Here is a 22,685-nt window from a genome sequence, read left to right on the forward strand (position 1 = left end):
TGCATCTATCTGTTGTAATTATTGAAAATGTTTAACCAATAAAAAGAAAAAATATTCTCACCGGAAATGATGATGAGAATGTTACTGATATAAAAATGGAGATGTAAAGTGAAGTATACTGCAAATACTAAAATGTTCTGTAAAGGCTGTTTGCTATGACAGATAGAGGAAAAAACTCCAAACACATTCTATTTTGGACTCAATATTTTATTTATTTGCATATATTTTTATTTTCCACACCTAGCAATATCTATTTATCATCCTTCTTGTGGGGAAAAACTTGACAAAGGCAATTAACTTACATTATATCAGGTATAAATTTGAACTTTACACTGTGAATTCTAAAGACCATATTAGTAAGGTCAATCAACATAATGAAAATATAGCATATAACTGCACTGGTCTTTATGATTTTCCACAGAGGTCGAAGGGGGGAAAAAAAAAACAAGTTCTAGGTGTGAAGTAATTCCTTATCATTTTTTAAAGAGCTATGATAGAAAATTAGCATATATCTTTATACATAAGAAATGTAAAGAAAGGTAAGAAATTATAAGCTAGAACACAAAACATCAGGGTTGTACATTATGTTATTATCAGTAACAGGCATGGTACAGGATCGTGGCAGCACTAAGATGTTAATAACATATCTGAAAGGGGAAAAGCATTTACAGGAGGCTTTCGTTCAGTTGTTTTCTAGGGTGTATCACCATCAGCTGGCTTCGCTGTCAGGAAATCAAACTATTACTCTACTTTGAAATTAAAGCAAATTACACATGTCAGCCCTAGATTTAAGGTTTTACTCAAATGATAAAGAAGATGGTTAAGACACAGGTTTAGCTATAAAAGAAGTCTCTTTTGCTAATCTCTTCCATTACTAAACCAGTTTTTAAGAGAAAGACTTTCATGTACTCCTTATTAGTCACTATAATCAGGCTAAAAACAAAGCAGCAGTCAGTATTAACGTAAAGGAAAATATTAAATCTTTAAAAAGGTGACAAATACTTTATGTTTCATGCTGCTGCTGCTGCTAAGTCGCTTCAGTCGTGTCCGACTCTGTGCGACCCCATAGATAGCAGGCCACTAGGCTCCTCTTTCCCCGGGATTCTCCAGGCAAGAATACTGGAGTGGGTTGCCACTTCCTTCTCCAATGCATGAAAGTGAAAAGTGAAAGTGAAGTCGCTCAGTCGTGCCCGACTCCTAGCGACCCCATCATAATTTCTCAGTTACAAATGGATTACATATCAGTGATTACACATTTGTGGCCTGCTATTTCATATACCAAGGGGCAATTTCATGATGGAGTATCTCACTATTAACTGTTGAAGCAGTTAACTCAGCTTCTAAAAGTGTTCAGGTTTAGAGTTGGAGAGGAGCTTAGATATCTGAGTTGGTTGATATAATTTCAAGTTACAAAATAGTACCTAAAGAAAAAAAAAGTATTAACTCCCACACCTAGTCCATCATGCATATGTGCATAAGTGTGAGGAAGGTCTCAGAGCTGAGATAGGCATTTAAATTTCACTCTAAAAAAATTCCATAACATCACAGTAAAATAAACATTAGCAGAGACAACTGTGCAATATTTTTTTTTATTGGTTGAAAGTAAAAGATGTTTTCTGAAATGTTACAATTACCAAGTCAAGCCTTCAGAAATGAAGATACTAGCATCTACCAAGATATTAAATGAAATAGAGACAAGATAAAACTTATGCAAAATAAGGCATGGATGGGTTCATAAGCAACAACTTTTATATTTGACACAATTCTTTGTTTTATATATTACTATATGTTTATTACAGTATTTCTAAACACACTTTGAAAAAGGAAAGTAACAATCTCTAGTGTCTTGTAATTTAGACCAAGAGATAACCAGAACAAATAAAGTCACCAAATATTTGCCTTAGAAAAAAATACTGTATACATTCAACAGAAATAATCAAACATGGATACATGATTCAAACTTGAACTTAAAAGGATTAAATAATTGGGCTGTAAGGCAAAATTCTTTAAAGGCATGATATACAAGACTTAAAGGATCCTAGCTGTTCAGATGGCTGGACAATGTAGTCTAGGATTGCTAAAATTTCAAAAACATGTCCCCTTCTACTCTTTAAAGAATAAAGTTTGACATTCATTTTCATAAACCAATACTGAATTTCAGACATCGGACATTTCGTCTAGACAAATATATTTTGAAAAGCTTACACATTACAAGTTCTGGGACAGTGAGCGTGGGAAAACAAAGCACAGGTCTTCCTCTGCGGGAGCTGAAATCAGATCTCTTCAGTTGGGCAGGTCCACATTGCGAAGGATGAGGGCCACTCGGTTTGGAATGTACACCTATATCAACACAGTCGTGTCAGTGCATTTGAAAGAAACACTGGGCTTGATATCGTATCAAAGCGACTTGATATCATATCAAAGCATGGTATTACAGCTCCCTTTACAATTCTACTGGCTCTGAGGAGGCTCTATTCGACAGTTCTGGCATTAAGACGCCTTTAAAACGATCACCGCTAGAGGGCTCCATACGCTTTACAAAAACCGATGCTCCCCAGACACAAAGGACAGAAACCTCCTTGGCGGCTCTGGTTCCGAACTAGCAGGTGGTGAAGGCAGGCTGCCCTCCAGGTCACAACGTTAGTCTAGTCAGGTAAATAAAAGTAACATACTAAAGACTGGTCAAGTCAGGACACTTATTATCTTTCTGGTTTGTGTTTCTCCTGTCATTTTAGGAACAAAACCTTAACGGTAATAGTATAAGGTTATCTTATGTGTATTTTAATCCCTGCCCCAATTTAAATCAGTCAAGAGGCTTGCCACTGATTGAAGGTGCAATCCACTTCTTTGCATGCCCTGCAGAGTCCTGACTCAGCTCCTTCTTGCATATGTGCAACTCCCCTCTCAGACATGCTCTTCACTTATCCCTTCTCCCTTTACCAGCTCTGGCCACAGAGCCTTGCGGGTCCTTGAACACACCACATCCTTCCCCTCCTTCCTCGCGATCTTGGCCTCTGCCTGGTCCCCTGTTCAGAACACTCTTTCCTGGGCTAGTTCCTTATCTCTTAGATCTTGAAAAACCCCAACTCCATGGAGAGGTGTCCTTTGACAACTCTAGATCTGATAGTGCCTCCATTTCATTTTCTATCACAGCACCACTTTTCTTCTATCTGAACATTTAACACACTTTGTAATTTTTTTTTTCAAGTTTATGATCAACTCTTCCCACTAGACTATTAGGTTTACCAGGGTGGAGGCCATATGTCTTCATATTTCTAACTTTTAGTAGGTGCCAGTGATGACTAAATAAAAGAATGAATAAAGGAATAAGTAATTGTGGGATCAATATGTGTATATTTCACAAGATATTCTTTAATATATTTGCATCTAAAATAATTTTTATAAAACTGAGAAGTGATTTGAACTGCTTGATGCTTAACTGTATGCTATTTTACACATAAGGGATTAATTACTATTAACAAAGCAGACAGTAAAAGTAATATTACATATTGCTGTCATCATTGTGAGAGTATCTCTCCATTTCTGAATTTGTGAATAAGGTACAATTTTCAGCTACTTTAACTGAAAACTTGACCAATGATTTAAAAGAAAAAAGAGAAAGACTTTTATAGTTTAGAACTAGAATGAAAGATGGGGAAAAAAAACAACAACACAGAGCTTTAGGGAAAAAAAATAAAGAACAGAACAGCTGATTTTCACTGACTGAGACCACTGTATGCCCAGTGTATCTCAAGTCAGCAAATGAACACAACATTTTCCCACAAGGTTGCTGTGATAAAGACATCTTACAACTGTTTTTAAAAAATCAGATACATCAATACAGTTAATTTTGAATATTAATGATTAAAGCAGTTTTTAAATGACGGAATTTTGAAAAATTTATATTATGAATGCAATAACTAGAGAACAGTTTTTCTAATCTTGAATTAAAAGTAACAGTGACTTAGCACTGTCATCTGAGAAAAATGTCACACAAGCTAACAGTTTACTGGGTTCCTCACTGTCTCAGACTGGTATGCAATCCAGTACTTAACGTCCAAAAGATAAATATTATATCCTTGTGTTCATTAAGTGTGGGGAACTGTGTATTTCAATGCCATAATCAGTTTCCCTACAATTTACACATTGTTTTTAATGTCATATAGCTTTTAAACCACATCATGATTTAATGGCTAATATCTCTTCCATTCAATATTTTCTTTTTGACAGTGATAGGTAAGCTGTTATAAGATTGGCTCAACAAAAGAAAGCTGGAGCTACCCATGAACAAAGGCAGGACTATACCCAGGGGTCCAGACAGATCAAGTGCAAACTATGGCCTATTCCCACAATGACGCTACAGTCTAAAGCAACACAGACCAAAGCCAGAGAGGAGAAATCAAAGAAACCAACAGTCAGATTCAGTCAATTCCAAGTCTTCTCAAAACAAGCATGAATCAAGAGAGAGCAGTTCTGGGACTTCCCTGGCATTTCAGTGGTTAAGACTCTGTGCTTCCAATGCATGGGGTGTAGGTTCCATCCCTGGTTGTGTAACTAAGATGCCACATGTCAGAGTCAAAAAATTTAAAAAAAGAGAGAGATACCTGTTCTGCCTTACTCCATCTGTTTAGTTTAGGGAGTCATAGTAACTAGGTGTAAGCAGTCAGTGGGACAGCGGGTTATAATCAGAATGGTTCTGAAGTGTTAAAACCGAACACTGAATTAAATATCTCAGTAGCATGGGAGACTGAAGAAAAGGATTTCAGTTCTGTTTACCTTAAAAGTATTTCTCTGGTATCTTGACCCTATATGCAGATAAAGAGATTCTGATTGGCCCAAGTCTCCTGAGAAAGAAGCGGTAAAGCACTTGCCGGGCCTAGGACAAGGAGTGGCGGGCCCCTGCTCAGTGTGGCCAGGATAAACCTGGATGCTGCCTCAGTCTCGTTCTGCATCTTACCGTTTCGGTATCCACCCTGATTTTATTACCTCATACTGATTTAATTAATGAAATATGAATAACTATAAGCTGATAATTTAGAAGCAATCTTACTGTCTGTGATCTCTGGTATTTTAGCTAGCCCAAATTTAAGAGTAAAACAACGAGGGTGATGTAAGAATTCAAGGTTTGCAATGAATGCACTGCATTTCCTCTTTTGGCACTTAATTGTTCAAAAATGCGCTAAGAATTCTCTCTAAATGATGATGGCCATTTTATGTAAGGACCTTTATGATTACCAATTCCAGTCACACTTCGAGGCCGCTTAATACTATATGCTCAAAAACCATTGGTTGATAATTGTACAATATCATTAACAGGAATATTGTGTAATTATACTTTTTCACTGCAGTGTTAATTACCAGAATGTGTTCATGTTGCTTCAGAGCCCTTGCAGTATCGGCAATATGAAAAAATTTCCCCAAGCAAGAAATTTTTTTTTAACTATGGCTATTTATGAATTTTGGAGTTTTCTTCTTTATTAGAGTTCTGCATATATAAATCAATGTTCTTAGTAGTTAGGAAATGACTACCAATTATACTAAAAGACTTACGATAATTAGAGCTAATTCTTATGATGAGACAATTACAACATAAACAATTTGGGGCTCTATAATTTAGTGCTAAGTATTGGCTTCTGTAAATCTCAATTTACAATTTTAATTCTATAAATAGTTTTGATTCTGATAGCAAAAGAAATATGAACATATTTTAAGTAGATTTAAATATAACTGCTTATATTTAAATATGAATATCTCATATTTAAGCTTATGTATACAGACACCATTTAGTATACACATCACAGATAGTATATGCTGATAAACATATTCACCATGCCCGTTACTAGTCACTAAGCCATGAACATTTTGGAGCGAGGATCATACAGTAAGAACATATGAGACAGTATAATGTAAAGTCATGAATTTTATTTTTTCTAGCTGTCTTTGTACTCTGTTCTTTACAAGGAACCAGAATGCCACAGCGTAATCTGGTTCATTTATTAAGAGAGTCAAAATGCATGCCATCTACGCAGTTATTTTGACTACATAATGACTTAATCACTACACCAACTATTACTATGGATTGAAAAAAAAAAAAACCAACAGAAACTGATCATACAATGATCTACTATATTATGCCATCTAAGCAAAGTATTATGTTGTTCTTGGGTCAAAATTGATTTACAAATATTAATTACATGGTTTTTGAAAACAGGTTATCAAAAATTTAGAAACAGCAAACTTAAAAATAATTTTCAATAAAAATACTTAAAAGGCAAATTTTAAAATGTTCTTATAAATTGTAAAGTTAGCAACTGTATAAATCATAGTGAAAACAGCATTTGTTGAAAAGGGCATTAGATCTTAACAATCTACATATATGTTTATCACAAATTATTTTGAAAAATAAAGATGACATAAAATAATTTTAATTTTCACATATATCCTTTAATTTATAAAATATTTTCTAAGGAAAAAACTTATTATAATTCATTATTTTGCATTAGGCTAAGAGAAAAGTGATCTAGTGACTATTTCTGTGTAGAAATACATATTTAGAAATATGAAAAAGAGAAAACTTTATGAATTAAAATTGATTTGTTTTAAAAAAAGCTAAACATTTTCATAATTCTTGGTAGAGCAAAAAACATTTCCCAACTTAATTTATATTTTCAATGCCTACAACTGAGGGGCAATAAAAAAGATACATCTATGTCAAACACCCTATTTAAACTAAAAATCTACCTTTGAATCACCAAATTTAGAATGGAAGTAAACAAATCTATTTCTTAAGATTAAGGAGATTTACTGGCAAAGTAATAGATGCTAAAAGTATTGCTTTATTCACATTTCACCATTAAGACTACTTAAGTTATTGTAAAGCAATCTAATTTATTTCAGGTTCAATCATCTCTGTGCTTTCATTTGTGCCATGGAGTCTGAATTTATGAATCAGAAAAGAAAAAGAAAGCGCCCTCGCCCCTCCTGGTTTACTGATGAAGTTACGGGTTAAATATAAGTTCCTATATCAGAAGCTAAAATGCAGAGAAATCATTATGCTAAAATGGAGTTTCCAAAAACTGCCAGTAAAGCAGAATGGAAAGGTTCTGCCTTATAGCTTCTTGGCATTTGTGAGATACTCCAACCTTAGCATATACATTTCAGCAGCAGTACACATGCAGTTCTCTGGTTTCACAGTTTTAACTGATGGAGCACATCAAGAAGATGCCGGGGTGGTACCTGCTGAAGCTGCAGCATGTATGGCTATTTTAAGATTCCTTTGAGTTCTGTTTGTTGCTATCTTTGAAAACAGATTTGACACTTATTCAGCAGATCCTTTGGATTACTGAGCTTGCAAATTAAGCTTTGGCAAATACAGTGTGCTAGTTGTGATGGACAGAAATTTCCTGGAAGAGTTACATTTTTGTCTCCCCTTCCCTCTTTATTCTAGGCATGTGGGAGGCAGAAGGCAGGTCAAAAGAGACCTAAAACCTGACTGGATCCCAGCACATTATCCATCAGTTCAATAAAGAGTTCTGTTATAATGAGACATTCTTATACTAGATGTATATTTGAATCTTCAAAAGATAACTCAGGTAAGAAGGAATTTGTTTTATTGGATTTTCTGGTCTACTGGGGCCCCCTTATTTTATAAAAAAGAATTATTACATTGCATTAATATAAATTATTCAAAAATCACAATACCATAATGAATACTATGACTATTTTATGTACCCACACCTTGCTTAAGAAATCATCCCTAACCACCAACCCCTTTTTTTTTAAAATTGTAGTGCAGTTAATTTTCCAGGTGCCTTATTTTTTACATTAAAACCCATGATCATTTCATTTGGAATCTAAAGATTTATTTAAAATGAGTTATTCCTAAAGCACCTGTAGTCATCAAAAACAAGATGCTGCTGCTGGGAAGATAGAACTAATATTTACCTCCTGACCCAGCGGGATCAGAATTCTATCACAGGTGGTAGTTAAGCTCTGCTCTATTTCTCATATGCTTGCACGGCTGTATCTCTCTACCTGTTATGGAGACTTATGTGACATTCTCCATTCCATCAGCTCATTTAGAACTGCACAGTCCATATTTGCAAGATCAATTTAATTAGTGCTTGAAAAGTAATCTGTCTGTGGCTGCCACTGGTTACTTGGCTTGTTTTAATTATGACAGAATATCTTTGCCCTTAAAAAATCAAAAGGATGTCAAGATATTTTCTGCCCAGCCTCAAAGATTGCAAGCCCTCGCCTAAGACGATAATTTCTCCAAAGTTGGGAGAATGTCCTCAAAGCATCTAGTGTCTTGGCACGCTTAGAATACCTAAATAAATATTGAACAGCCATGACAATAATAATTTAAAAATATATGTACAGCAGCATTTTGCAGTTTCCCCAAAACTTGGCTGTGTTAATGAATTTATACCTAAGAATCTCTTGCTGTAGGCAGGATACTATTATTAATCCTTAGGCAAACTCAGGCACAAAAAGGTCAAATTACTCAAGTTCTCATAACTGGTATTCATAAGTGGCGGACTGGCGACTTAACCCCAAAGCCCCTGCCATGACATTTTGTGATCTTTTCCCTGTATTACCAGGCTTCCTTCACCAACATAAACCTCTTTGGCTACATGAACCTTTAGGAAAGTTAGCTATGTAACCTATTTGCTGGCTGAAATTTCAAATTCCTTTCAGTCTATATCAACTGGTTCAAGTTTGGCTTTATCACAGTTGGGTGCTGCTTCTCCATGACCCCTCCTTATGAGCTCGGTCACCTTCCCTAACCCCTCAGGGGCCTCTAACTCTTTAGTTATTTCAGAGCTTTAAAATCATTTTCTAATTCATTTCAGAAACTATTTTTATCAGTCTTATTTTACATGTCAAAACTGAATGTTCTGACAACCACAGCAAGCATTCTGTGAAGAAAGAACCTGCTAGCACCTGTGAGCCCTCCCTCTTGAAAATACATATAAATTTGTGTTTCCATCTAAAGCCACATCAACATCAGCATCAATACCACCACCCTACACACACACCGAGGGTAACACCTAGGTCTCCAAAGGCTATTGGCTTTGCTCAGAGCTGATCATCAACAATTTAATCTTATTCATCTCTGCTCTTTTATTTCATGCTGCTGTCTTTGACATATATAACAGCAGCTTACAAAGTAAGGTGCTGTCACCATCCTGGGAGGTGGGAATATAGTAGCAAAAGGGCGGAGCAAGGGGTATCATACAGATTCTCATGTTTGATATTTACCTAATTTTTTTAATGAAAGAATTAAACAGCAATGATAAAACTATACATTATGGGATACACCTTGGCCTTACATACATGAAACAAATCTTAATCCAAGTCCTCTCCTTGTGAAACAAGCAAAAAAAAAAAAACTGCGCTGAGACAGACAGGTAGAAGAGGGATAGGAAAGAAAGAGAGGGATACTTGACTAGTCACGGAAAGTGAAACATGTATAATACAGATGTAGACTTGGCCATAAATGAAGAATTTCTCCACCTATGCAGAATTTCTAAATTCTACAATTTTTTTTATTGAAATATAGTTTCAGGTATACGGCATGATTCAGATCTTTTTATACATTATACTCCATTCATAGTTCTAAAATATTGGCTATATTTTCTGTGCTGTACAATATATCTGTGCAGCTTATTTACTTCATAAATAGTATTTTGTACCTCTTAATCCCTAACTCTGTCCTGTTGCTACCCCTTCCTTATCCCCACTGGTAACCACTATTCTTTATATCTGTGACTCGATTTCTGTTTTGTTATATTCACTTGTTTATTTTTTAGATTCCACATATAAGTGATCACAAATAGTATCTGTCTTTCTCTGACTTCTTTCATTAAGCATAATACCCTCCAGATCCATCCATATTGTTGTAAATGGCAAAATTTTAGTCTACATTTTAAAAAGAAATTCAATTTAGTAGTTTAAAGCAGTATCCTGTCATTGTGTCAACCTCACAAAGTAAAATTTAGTTAATATAAAACAACACTCTCCTCAGTAATACAAAGAAACCAGAGAATTCTATAACTAGAGTGAATTCACAGTCTTTAATGACTACATGAAAGAAAAAAAAGGTATATACAGATTCTTTTAAGATGTTTAAAATGAAACTTTATTTGATAGTCCATAATACAGAAAGCTGCAAGAACAGAAGAAAAGCAAATTGTTGTAGAAAAGTTAGAAATATAATAGAAGGAAAGCTAAAACCTGGCTTCCTCTTATGTCTTGAGAAATAATTTTTAATCCTATTAATATTCAAATTTCCCCAACTGTCTGCTAAATATCCTTTACTATTTGTTTTTCCAAAACCCAGTGAGTCCAGCACCACACGTTGCATGTTTCCTTAGTGCGATCAATACCCCTTCCCTACTCCCTGCCTTGTTTCCATGTTGCTTACTTGCTGAAGAGTTGTTTTCTTGGACAAAAAGGCATCACTTTGAAAATACAGAATAAATTTAAATGAAATGAAAATGCCTTAAAACCTTACTTACCAAAAGAGAACAGGGACAGTTATTATGTTCAAAAGGTTCAGAGAAGAATTCGGTATTGTGGTCCAGTCTCTTGTGTCCTCCGTATTCTGCTGCATCTGAATCGAGCACAATTTTGTACGTACAGCTCTTAAGGAATTACAACAGTTCAGGAGTTGAATGACACATTATATAATATGTCTGAGACAGGATTTAGTAGCAAGTATTCTGAACATTGTTAAATGATGATTTGTGCAATGTTCTCATTTCTTCTCTACTATTTCAGCTTCTCATGTTTGAAAGGGGCTCTGTAGGCTATCTAGTCCACACACCCACGGGACCTTTGTTATCCTTTTATCACAGCTTGGCACATGATCATCTATACCTATTAGTGAAGAATCTACTTTCTTCTTTCTGCAACCAACCAATTCCATTTTTTAGAAATTCTTCTCCATATTGAGCAGAATTTTGATTTTGTGAAAACTTTTTCCACCCAGAAAAGCCATAAAGAATAAGTTCAAAATACAGTAGCTTTCAAATATTTAATAGCTATGCTATCTCCATTGATCCTCTACATATATTACTAAATACTTGTTAAATAGAATCCGAGAACCTTCGATCATTTCTCACTTGATATGGCTGTTTCTCTTTTCCCGTCTCTGAATTCATTCTAGTTTGCTAGATCCTGGTTGACAAAGTGAGGAACACAGAAGTGAACTAAGGGTGCCCGTGTGTTCTGAAGACCAAGCACCCTTGGTTACAGACACATGCTTCTATTAATGCACAAGATCATGTAAACATACTGTCCATTATGCCACAGAATTCATGCTGTAATCATGTGATCTGCTACAATTTAACACCCGATTTTTCACAATGAACTATTTGTATGGGGTCGCTAAGAGTCGGACACAACTGAGTGACTTCACTTTCACTTTTCACTTTCATGCATTGGAGAAGGAAATGGCAACCCACTCCAGTGTTCTTGCCTGGAGAATCCCAGGGACAGGGGAGCCTGGTGGGCTGCCATCTATGGGGTCGCACAGAGTCGGACACGACTGAAGCGACTTAGCAGCAGCAGCAGCAGTATTGTATTTATTTAACTTATATGTGCTTATTTAACTTATATGCAGAGTACATTATAAGAAACGCTGGGCTGGATGAAGCACAAGCTGGAATCAAGATTGCCGGGAGATACATCAATAACCTCAGATATGCTGATGACACCACCCTTATGGCAGAAAGTAAAGCAGAACTAAAGAGCCTCTTGATGAAAGTGAAAGAGGAGAGTGAAAAATTGGCTTAAAGCTCAACATGCAGAAAACTAAGACCATGGCATCTGGTCCCATCACTTCATGGCAAATAGATGGGGAAACAGTGGCTGACTTTATTTTGGGGGGCTCTAAAATCACTGCAGATGGTGATTGCAGCCATGAAATTAAAAGACACTTGTTCCTTGGAAGAAAAGTTATGACCAACATAGAATATTAAAAAGCCGAGACATTACTTTGCCAACAAAAGTCCATCTAGTCAAGGCTATTGTTTTTCCAGTAGTCATGTATGGATGTGAGAGTTGGACTATAAAGAAAGCTGAGTGCTGGTTTAAAGAATTGATGCTTCTGAACTGTGGTGTTGGAGAAAACTCTTGAGAGTCCCTTGGACTGCAAGGAGATCCAACCAATCTATCCTAAAGGAAATCAGTTCTGAATGTTCATTGGAAGGACTGATGCTGAACTGAAATGCCAATACTTTGGCCCCCTAATGCGAAGAGCTGACTCATTTGAAAAAACCCTGATGCTGGGAAAGATTGAAGGCAGGAGCAGAAGGGGACGGCAAAGGATGAGATGGTTGGATGGCATCACCAACTCAATGGACATGAGTTTGAGTAAACTCTGGGAGTTGGTGATGGACAGGGAGGTCTGGCGCACTGCAGTCCATGGGGTCGCAAAGAGTTGGACACAACTGAGCAACTAAACTGAACTGACTGAGTTGACTGAGTATTGTATTTATAACAAAAGAACAGCTATGGTTACTATGTTCAAATTTATATCAGAATGCCTAGAAATACTTGGTTAAAAAATCTACAAGTAAATATACATGGATACTTAGAAATTTAAGTTTCTTCTAGCTTAAGGAGGGAGACAGATGGGTGCCTAGGTGCTTTGCATTTTCCTGGTATTTAATCTCAGAAATGTTTGTATATTTTTATTACAGCAAAAGCTATCACATTTAAAGTACATGGGGATAAGAAGCTATGACTATCATTTTCATTCCTAGACCTTTGTTTAAGAGATGCAGATAGTTGCACCATAGGAATTTTGCTGGGAGTGGTGACTCCATTTCAGTCAATCCAGGTCAGTCTACTCGAATGCAAATCTAGACTAACAATCAGCATGTTAATGAGCTTAAAGCAGAGGGAAAGGGACAAAGACTGAGTTCAAAAGGTGACTACAGGGCCCAAGCACATTCCAAACATACTCACAGGATTTGAGCATGTGATTTATTTACTGGAGAAATAGGGACAGGATAGTGAGAACAAATCATTAGAGACATGGTAAATAAATGAAGCCCGGTGGTATGAAAGGAACTACTAAAAGAGAAGCTTAGCTTTTGTTCTTCATCCTAGTTCATTAAATACTTGCAAGAATCTTCAACAAGCATTAAATAAAAACAAAAAGAGTACAATACAGTTTAGAGAATGAAGACCTAGAATCCATTCTGAAACACCTTCAGAAATACATCCGTTCAGAAATACTTTCTCAATTATTAAGTTATTGGTTAACAACATAGATTATTGGTAGTAGTGACTGAAGAAAGGAAACATATCATGAAAAGCACTGATTCCCGACCTGTGGGTGGATGGTCACTGGCCATTGTGTTATCATAAGAGTCTCACAGAATAAGTAATTACCTTATTATAAGGGCTTGGGATTCTATATATACCTGTGTGAAGACTAAATAATGTGTTCTTATACCCATTTGGTACTATATTTCAAAGAATGTGCACTTTTTTGATTAATATGACATAGAGGCTTTTCAAAAGTCACAGAATTTATAGTAAGTTTTTTGCCTATATATTTTCTCAGTGAAGGATACTGAAAGAGCAATTGTTATATAAGGATCGATATATTTTTGACATTGAAAGGGATTATCACACTGAAAATGGTAAGAATCTACTCACTTAATGTATATAATTTATAGCTTTAAAGGAAAAGCCATAAAGTTTCAAAACATCAGTTTAGACCTATTTCTCTGATCTATAATTTAAAGCAAAAATTCTGCCATGGCTACTTTGGAATTACCCAGTCCTGTGTCTATATTACCCAGGGACTACAATAACTTCCTTTAGAAAACACAACCCTTAATTCCAGAAATTCCAACAATTCAAAACACTAGATTAAAAGTAATGATTGTGACAGAGCTTTATAATTGTAAATTACTATATTGTTTAAGAATCAGGAAACCCCATCTTTTACAAACACTGCTTAGAGTAAACATTTCTAAAACGGTTATCTGGGCATCTGGATTTTTGTTTTTCTCTTCTCATTCAGGCATTCCCTCACTCCCTCTTTCTCATGTACACGCAGACACACACACAGATTACACACATGACGTGGGACCCACATAGCATCAACACCCCTACAGAGCCCTGCCCTGTCTGCCACTAAAGAATATCCCTCTGAAAATATAACTCAGAACTAGTTTACCCTTAAACTGTCTTCTTCATAGGATTTCCAATTCCACAGTAGATAAATTTAGCAGGACATCTCAGCACCTCCACGTCTCTGTTATTCGTAGCTGCCTCACTACATCTAGCAGAGTGCCTTCTCATTATGGCTTCTCAGTACATCTCTGAAACTGATATTCAGGATGACAATTCTGATTCATGAAGAAAGGCCAAATTACATGTCTTATATTTTATATTAGAGGAATGTAGAAGAAATTATTTTTCCCATTCACTTAATAAATACACACATGTAGGAGGCTCTGTGCAAGATATTAAAAAAATGACTAAGATGTAGTTTTAGTTTATGTTCAAGTCATAGCCTGTTAAGGGGAGATTAGAAACACATATGAATGTCCATAAATAAAGCAGAAGGCAATATTCAGTGAGAGGTACAGCCAAGGAGAGAAGGCAGGATTGACAGTTTATAAACAAAAAAGCTTTGAAGGATGGCTAGACTGTTCAGATTTATTTTATAATTATTAAGTGTGAGAATGCTTTGTGAGAAAGGTTATGCTAATCAAAAACAACCAACCAAAATTAACCTGAAGGTTGAGGGTAGAATAGAATGAACAAGGGAAACACTAAGTCAGAAAAACCCGCCAGGAATCTAAGAGTGGTGGTTAAACTTGGATAGTACAAAAGGAGAAACATATATAAACCAATGAGGTTTTTTTTGTATGTACAACTGATGGTACTCAAATGGGAATCTGATGCCCAATTTGAGGAAACACTTAGAAGGGGAAGAGTTGTGCCCAAAGGCACACAGTAAGTTTCATGGCAGAGCTGGGATGTAGACACAGGTCAAACATAGACTTAATTACCCTACTCTCCACAAGTGGGTGCCTGTTTTATGCCAAGAATCAGGCAGAGTGTTTTTGTTGGCAGTTTCTTTGTTTAATTCTAATTTTGAGATTCTAAGCATATAGAGGCTGGAATGAATGTGGCATGAATTAAAAAAAAATAAGAAAAAAGGATAAAGTGATATCCTAGTGTTTAATTAAGTTTAAAAGATTGGTGCTAAAGGACTGTAATTCTTAACGTTACTTAAGGAGTCTGAATATCAGGTTTGCATCTGTTCTAGATCAATTTCTTGCTCAGTTGGTTCATTTGATCTGTTGTTTGGGGAATACAGAATGTACTTTGCTCAATTTGGGAAAATAGAGCAGGGAAAGAATGATAAAAATTTTATGGAGATTTTTTAAAAAGGAGATCAAATAGATCCCTATCCATTTGGATATCATTTTAAAATATTTTGATTTCTTCTTATTTTAAATTCAAGAGCTTCCTAAGTATTTGATATATCTATCAACAGGTTGAAGTTGATAAGAAGTTTTAAACATTATTTTATAATCTATGTCCTTAAATTTGAACCAAGAAAGAGCCATGTTCTGAAGACATGTACTAATAAGATTAAAGAACAGTGAAGGCATGAAGACTCTTAAATTCAATGGCTCTTCAAATACTTCAAAAGCTGCTGTGTTTGCTCAGCCACTTGATAAAGTGTCTGTTCAAAGTATAAGGATTTTGATGTAAGAAGTACTATCATTTATACCATTCTGCACTAAACTCACTTCACTCCTGCTGATGAAACTAGGGAAATTTATTGTAAGGTACAAACCCTGAGGTTTCAGACTGAGTGACAATAAAAGAGGTTCTCTAGTGAGTAGATGACCATAAAGATGGCAAAGCTGGTAAGTCACCATATATCTTTAAATCTAAGACACCATCGATTTTAAGATGAATTATTTTATATAACTGCACTAAAAAGAAAAATATCACTATCATGCCAATCACTATAAGACATATCCCAGTTGATGACATGTTAAAAAATGTACACTTAGATCATATGAATTTGGTATGATATTTTCAGATATGACTCTTAATCAACCCACCCACAGTATTATGATTGCAAAAACTTTTGGGAGTTAAGTGACCCTAGGAGAGAGAATGTATTATCAAAGGCAGAAAACATTAGGTACAAAATTCTAAGGAACTGTAAACAAACATCTGGCAATCTAAGAATAGGTGGTAGAAAATAAAAATAATTTCATGTTTTTAACAGTCTAAAGATAACTAGCCAGCACAAGACTTGCCTCAGTGTTCTAACATAATGTTCCTCCTTTTATGCTTCATAAATTGAATTTAATTTATTGCCAACCACAATTCACAAATCTTGTATAGCTTTTTGGCTGTATAGCATCTCAAATAGATCTGCCCCTCTATTTCATAAGTATACTTAAACTATACCTCATTTATTGTCCTGAACCATAGACCAGGTCATAAATGACAACCTTTAGTTTGCTCTCTCTGGTCTCCTTCCAAATACAGAAGTAGCAAAAACTAGTGCTGTGCTGCTGTATATTTTATGGATGTATATGTGTGTTAGAGTGAGGCAGGTGCGTGTGTGTGTCTGATTTAGGCATTTCTGTCTTTAGCTTTGTCAACTAGAATATATAGCGACTTAAAAATTCACCACTGGAAATAAGTTCTGATATTTTCATTATTTGTTTGAAACTATTTTATGGCTGTGGGCATTTATGAGTATATTACTTTCAATAGACAATATCCATTTAGCTTTTTTTCTCTACCTAACTTTAGTTTTAAAAAACTCCTACAATATTATAATATTGCTAAAATAAAAGAGGGTAATATAAAAATAAATAGGAAATTTACTATTGAATATAGTCAAAGTATATTTTAAATTATAATGAAAGGCAAATGGAGCTTCCCTTTAAGGGTACAATATGTTTTTTAAAGTTCTTATTAGTTTACATTAAAATTTTATTGTCTTTGCAAAAAGGATCAAATTCAATATAGCAGCTATATATGAATTCAAGTTTGTGAACACTATCTTCATTACAAGTTTAAATGACAACCACATGTTTTAATTAAATGCAAAACAAAAGTATATTTATAGTATAGTTTAGGATCTGCTTCTTTCATGAACAGGTTTCTGACTGTAGCCTAAAAAATAAACTCTAGTCCATGCAAATTTACTTCCTTAATTATACATTCTTAGAAACTGTACAATGCAGAATAGCAATAAAACAAACTCAAAGGAGGAGGGACTCAAATATAATCTACCACATTAATTAATGGATTGCTATGCTTTTTGAAATGCATTTGCACGCAAATTATTAGTTTATTCTTAGGCATGCTTAATGACACACATCAGTAACAGCAAATCAAATGATAATATAAAATATTGAGCACTACATATTTCTCTATGCAAATAAGAATATTATTCTAAATACTTTACAGGATTCTTTGACTAACCTAATTAGGAACTTTTCTTTGTCCTAGAAGATTATATAATTGAACTAAAAAATGTCATTTTTTTTCTCAGTAACTCAAGAAAAGAAAATAACAAAAAAATATGCTTACACTTATAGACTAACTACCCTTTAAAACTGTTGCTCTTTGTCTGTGCCACTAACAATTACCCAAGGGTAGTGGTTTAGTTGCTACATCCTATCCAACTCTTGGGACCCCATGGATGGTAGCTCACCAGGTTACTCTGTCCATGGGGTTTCCCAGGCAAGAATACTGGAGTGGGTTGCCATTCCTTTCTCCAGGGAATCTTCCTGACCCAGGGATTGAAAGCTGGTCTCTTGCACTGCAAGCAGATTCTTTACCAACTGAGGTACCAAGGAAGCCCCAAGGATTATCCAAAGAACTTATAAATTCAATTATTTGATGAAGCAATATTAGCTCGTGAGAACTGCAAAAGAGAAAAACAACAGATTTTTATACATCTTTCAAACACATGCTTTCTCATCAAAATGAATTTTGATCATGCAGATGCAACATTTTTTACAAATATATTGTGGTTTTGAACTCAATTTTAACATAGGCTATAAAGAAACATCTTCACTCAAACTTATGTTAATACAGCCTTTAATTGAGTTCTATGCAATATATATAAAGGGAGAAGATCATTGGAAACTTCAAAATTCCTGAAAAATAATGAGAATTGCAAGCATAAGTAAGCATCATCTAAGCCATTTCATGCAGACAGATAAGAATAGGAGAAAGCTTCCTACAACAGTAAAATACAGTGGGTGCATGGCTTTGGGGCCCAACAATTACATTCTAGTCTGAGTTCTTAATTACCTACCATGTGTCTTCCAGCAAGTTACTGAATTTCCTTAAAGCTAAGTTTCTTATTGTTAAAATCGGGTAATATATCAACGGGTAACTGTGAGGATTCACAGAAACAGTGTACATCAAGTGCTTAACAGAGTCCCTAGCACTGGGAGAAGTGCCCAAGTTATTAACTGCTCTTTATATTATTATTATTATTATTGGCCCTGGACCATTTAAACTGCTAGCTTAAGTGATCAAAACTAAAAGTATGTCAACTTATTCTCTTACTTTTTAATCCAACTTGGCCTTTTCTTTCTTTCTGACCTTTATTCCCCTTCCTTTCCCCCATGACTTTATTCTCACTAGAATCTAAACAATTTCCCTGTTATTTAAAAAGATTGAACAATGAAGCTTAACTGGACAGTACCTTGGCCTCTTTGAAGACTACACACTTAAAATTTTTATTTTATTCTTTTTATAATGATCCTCATGCTTTTGAGAAAGACTGAGAAGACTACTCTGAACATCCTAACTGAAAATTAAATACTTCCCTGGTGGCTCAGTTGATAAAGACCCTGCCTGCAATGCAGAAGACCTGGGTTTGATCCTGGGTTGGGAAGATCCCCTGGAGCAGGGCATGGCAACCTACTCCAGGATTCTTGCCTGGAGAATTGCACGGACACAGGAGCCCCCGTCCTGTGCAATCCCACAGTCCATGGGATTGCAAAGATTCAGACACGACTGAGCGACTAAGCACACAACACACCCTCTTGCAATTGCCCCAATTTTTCAACATATATTATCTACTTTTATCATCCTATAAATTTAATTATTATATTTTTTCTCTTTCTTTAATTTAAATAAATCTCTATAAGGGAGTTGTCCTTCCCTACACACCCCTCCTCCCTCTACCTAGGACCTGGATTAATACCTGGCATATTTACTGAGAGGATCTTCTTTGCATTATTTTCCTACTGCAGTGTCCTCCCTGGGTTTTGATCTATGCGTACTTTTGCTAAACTGTACGAAATAATTTAATACTTCTTCAGTCATAAAAAAACAACCTTGAGTTTCTTCCCTTGTTTTATCTGTACAATATAACTTCTAACACAATGCCACTTCATTATAAAGTTTTACTTGAGACATTTTAAAAGATTTCTCTTTAGAATAGTCACAACAGTTAAACAAATGCATGTCAGCTTGAAGCAATTAGTTCTCAAGTGAATAACTGATTGGTATGAGCCCTGGAGATAGACATTTTATCTAATTCTTAGTTGAAGTGGGTAAATGATTACATGTTCACTAAAGCTGACACATATTCAAAGACTTGTATTATCAACATTACTGGTGTGCTTTCTTTATACAGATGACTGAACTTAAGCATTGAACATCACAGTAACTTGTGAAAACCATATGCTGCTGCTGCTGCTGCTAAGTCGCTTCAGTCGTGTCCGACTCTGTGCGACCTCATAGACGGCAGCCCACCAGGCTCCCCCGTCCCTGGGATTCTTCAGGCAAGAACACTGGAGTGGGTTGCCATTTCCTTCTCCAATGCATGAAAGTGAAAAGTGAAAGTGAAGTCGTTCAGTCATGTCCGACTCTTAGTGACCCCATGGACTGCAGACTACCAGGCTTCTCTGTCCATGGGATTTTCCAGGCAAGAGTACTGGAGTGGGTGCCATTGCCTTCTCTGGTGAAAACCATATATATACACATATATAAGTACATTATATATATATTATATATATATATATATATAAAATTTGGCAAGGCCAGGATATGCACTTAGGTATAATATTTTCTATCACTCTACCACCATCTGCCAGTTAAAGTCTGCAAAGTAAATGAACATTAAAATACTTAACCATTTGAAAGCTGATTCATTTAGTGTTGGTAGTAGAAACATCCTTTTGATATATTTGAAGTCAGAACTTATTAGCATTAATGAATCATCAATATATTGGTGCACACCAATATTCTTGTGAGGGAAATCCCTTGGACAGAGGAGCCTGTTGAGCTACAGTCCATGGGATCATAAGACACGGACATGTCTTAGTGACTAAGAACCACCGCTACCATAGTCAATATATATGCTTCTTTGTATTTTAATTTTTAAGATCAAATAGAAAATCTAATACCTTAGGGCTAACTCGGTGCTTTAGAAAGGTAAATGAGAAGGGGCTGAGCTAGCTTCCCTTGAGAAAGTGTCAAGCGAAGCCTACTGGAGTTTGTGGATGTGTGTGTATGTGCCCAAACATGCATCATTATGCCCAGTCATTCCTGAGCACTTCTGGGCACACAGCCCATGCCTATCAAAATTTTCCCTAGGTTAAGCATTGTGAGAGGAAAGGTTCAAAGTAAACATTTCTCCATAGGCATCAAAAACATTGAGTGAAAGAGCTGTAAACTCACATTATGTGATTGTTAATATATGTGTTTCCCAGGGGTATAATAAATCTAGTATAGTACTTTACAAGCATCTATAAACCCATCATATTGGTTTAATCTTACTAGGCAGATGTGGAAGAGAATTACACATGGAAAGAGTAAGCTGCTGAGTTGTTTTTGCAAAGTGCATTTTTGTACAATTCAAAACAAAATCATCAAATGTTTTGGCTGTGATAGTCAAACATAAAGATAACTTACACAATTGAATGAGTAACAACTCTGGCACATTTTGAATCAAATTCTATGTAGACTTAATTATTTATTTTTATAGTTATTTAACAAGTATTGCATTTTAAAGGTCAGTTTTCATTACAGTCCCAAAGAAGGGCAATGCCAAAGATTATTCAAACTACCACACAGTTGTACTCATTTAACATGCTAACAAGGTAATGCTCAAAAATCTGCAAGTGAAGCCTCAAGAGTATATGGACTGAGAACTTCAGATGTACAAGCTGAATTTAGAAACGGCAGAGGAATCAGAGGTCTAATTGCCAACATCCACTGGATGATAGAAAAAGCAAGAGGATTCAAAAAAAAAAAAATCTACTTCTGCTTCATTGACTATGGGAAAGTCTTTGACTATGTGAATCACAACAAACTGCAGAAAATTCTGAAAGAGAATTTTTTCTGAGAAATCTGTATGCAGGTCAAGAAACAACAGCTAGAACTGGACATCAAACAACGGACTGGTTCCAAATTGGGCAAGGAGTACGTCAAGGCTGTATACTGTTACCCTGCTTATTTAACTCATATGCAGAGTACATCATGCAAAATGCAGGGCTGGATGAAGCACAAGCTGGAATCAAGATTGCTGGGAGAAATATCAGTAACCTCAGGTATGCAGGTGATTCTACCCTTATGGCAGAAAGTGAAGAAGAACTAAAGAGCCTCTTGATGAAAGTGAAAGAGGAGAGTGAAAAAGCTGGCTTCAAACTCAACATCAAATAAATAGGATCATGGCATTTGGTCCCATCACTTCATGCAAATAGACTGGGAAACAATGGAAACAGTGATCGACTTTATTTTCTTGGGCTCCAAAATCACTGCAGATGGGGACTGTAGCCATGAAATTAAAAGACGCTTTATCTTTGGAAGAAAAGTTATGACAAAGCTAGACACTGCATTAAAAAGCAGACACAGTAAAGGTCTGTCTAGTCAAAGCTATGGCTTTTCCACTAGTCATGTATGGATGTGAGAGGTGGACCATAAAGAAGGCTGAGCACCAAAGAATTGATGCTTTTGAACTGCAGTGTTAGAGAAGACTCTTAGAATCCCACTGGAAAGCAAGGAGATCCAACCAGTCAATCCTAAAGGAAATCAATCAGTCCTGAATATTCGCTGGAAGGACTGATGCTGAAGCTCCAATACTTTGACCACCTGATGTGAACAGTGGACTCATTGGAGAAGACCCTAATGCTGGGAAATTTTGAAGTCAGGAAGAGAAGGGGGCGACAGAGGATGAGAGGTTGGATGGCCTCGTCAACTCAATGGACATGAGTTTGAACAAACTCTGGGAGATAGTGAAGGTCAGGGGAGCTTGGAATGCTGGAGTCCATGGGGTTGCAAAGAGTCAGACATGACTGAATGATTGAACAACAAAGTAATAAGAGCATATTTCTCAATGTTTACAAATATGAGACCCAGAAACATCTACTATCATATAAGTTACATGAGCTTTTGTGAGATAAAAATGTTAGGGTAAGAGAATAAACTTAAGAAAAGAATGTTTCAGAATCAGAAAAGAATGCTACCACCATAGAAACTAATTTTCCTTTTGTTTTCCTTAACTGGATAAAAAGGAAGAGGGTTAGAAGCAAAAGTAGCGGAGTGAAAATTGACTCTCCCTAAATTACAAAGGGGATTTCCTTCATGGTACAGTGGTAAAGACTGCCAGAAAATGCAGGAGACCCAAGACGTGGGTTTGATCC

At 35.8% G+C, this 22,685-nt stretch overlaps 1 protein-coding gene across 1 annotated transcript in view; it reads right to left on the minus strand.

The window, feature by feature from the left end:
* Positions 1-2,283: 2,283 nt before the first annotated feature.
* Positions 2,284-22,685, minus strand: part of GBE1 (1,4-alpha-glucan branching enzyme 1) — a 310,897-nt gene continuing 290,495 nt past the window's right edge. The window contains 2 exon segments of the mRNA NM_001122729.1: positions 2,284-2,340; positions 10,524-10,641. Coding sequence (NP_001116201.1) covers positions 2,284-2,340; positions 10,524-10,641 — 175 coding nt within the window.

This window comes from Bos taurus, chromosome 1, assembly GCF_002263795.3.
Source record: "Bos taurus isolate L1 Dominette 01449 registration number 42190680 breed Hereford chromosome 1, ARS-UCD2.0, whole genome shotgun sequence".
In the NCBI taxonomy this organism is placed as follows: Eukaryota; Metazoa; Chordata; class Mammalia; order Artiodactyla; family Bovidae; genus Bos; species Bos taurus.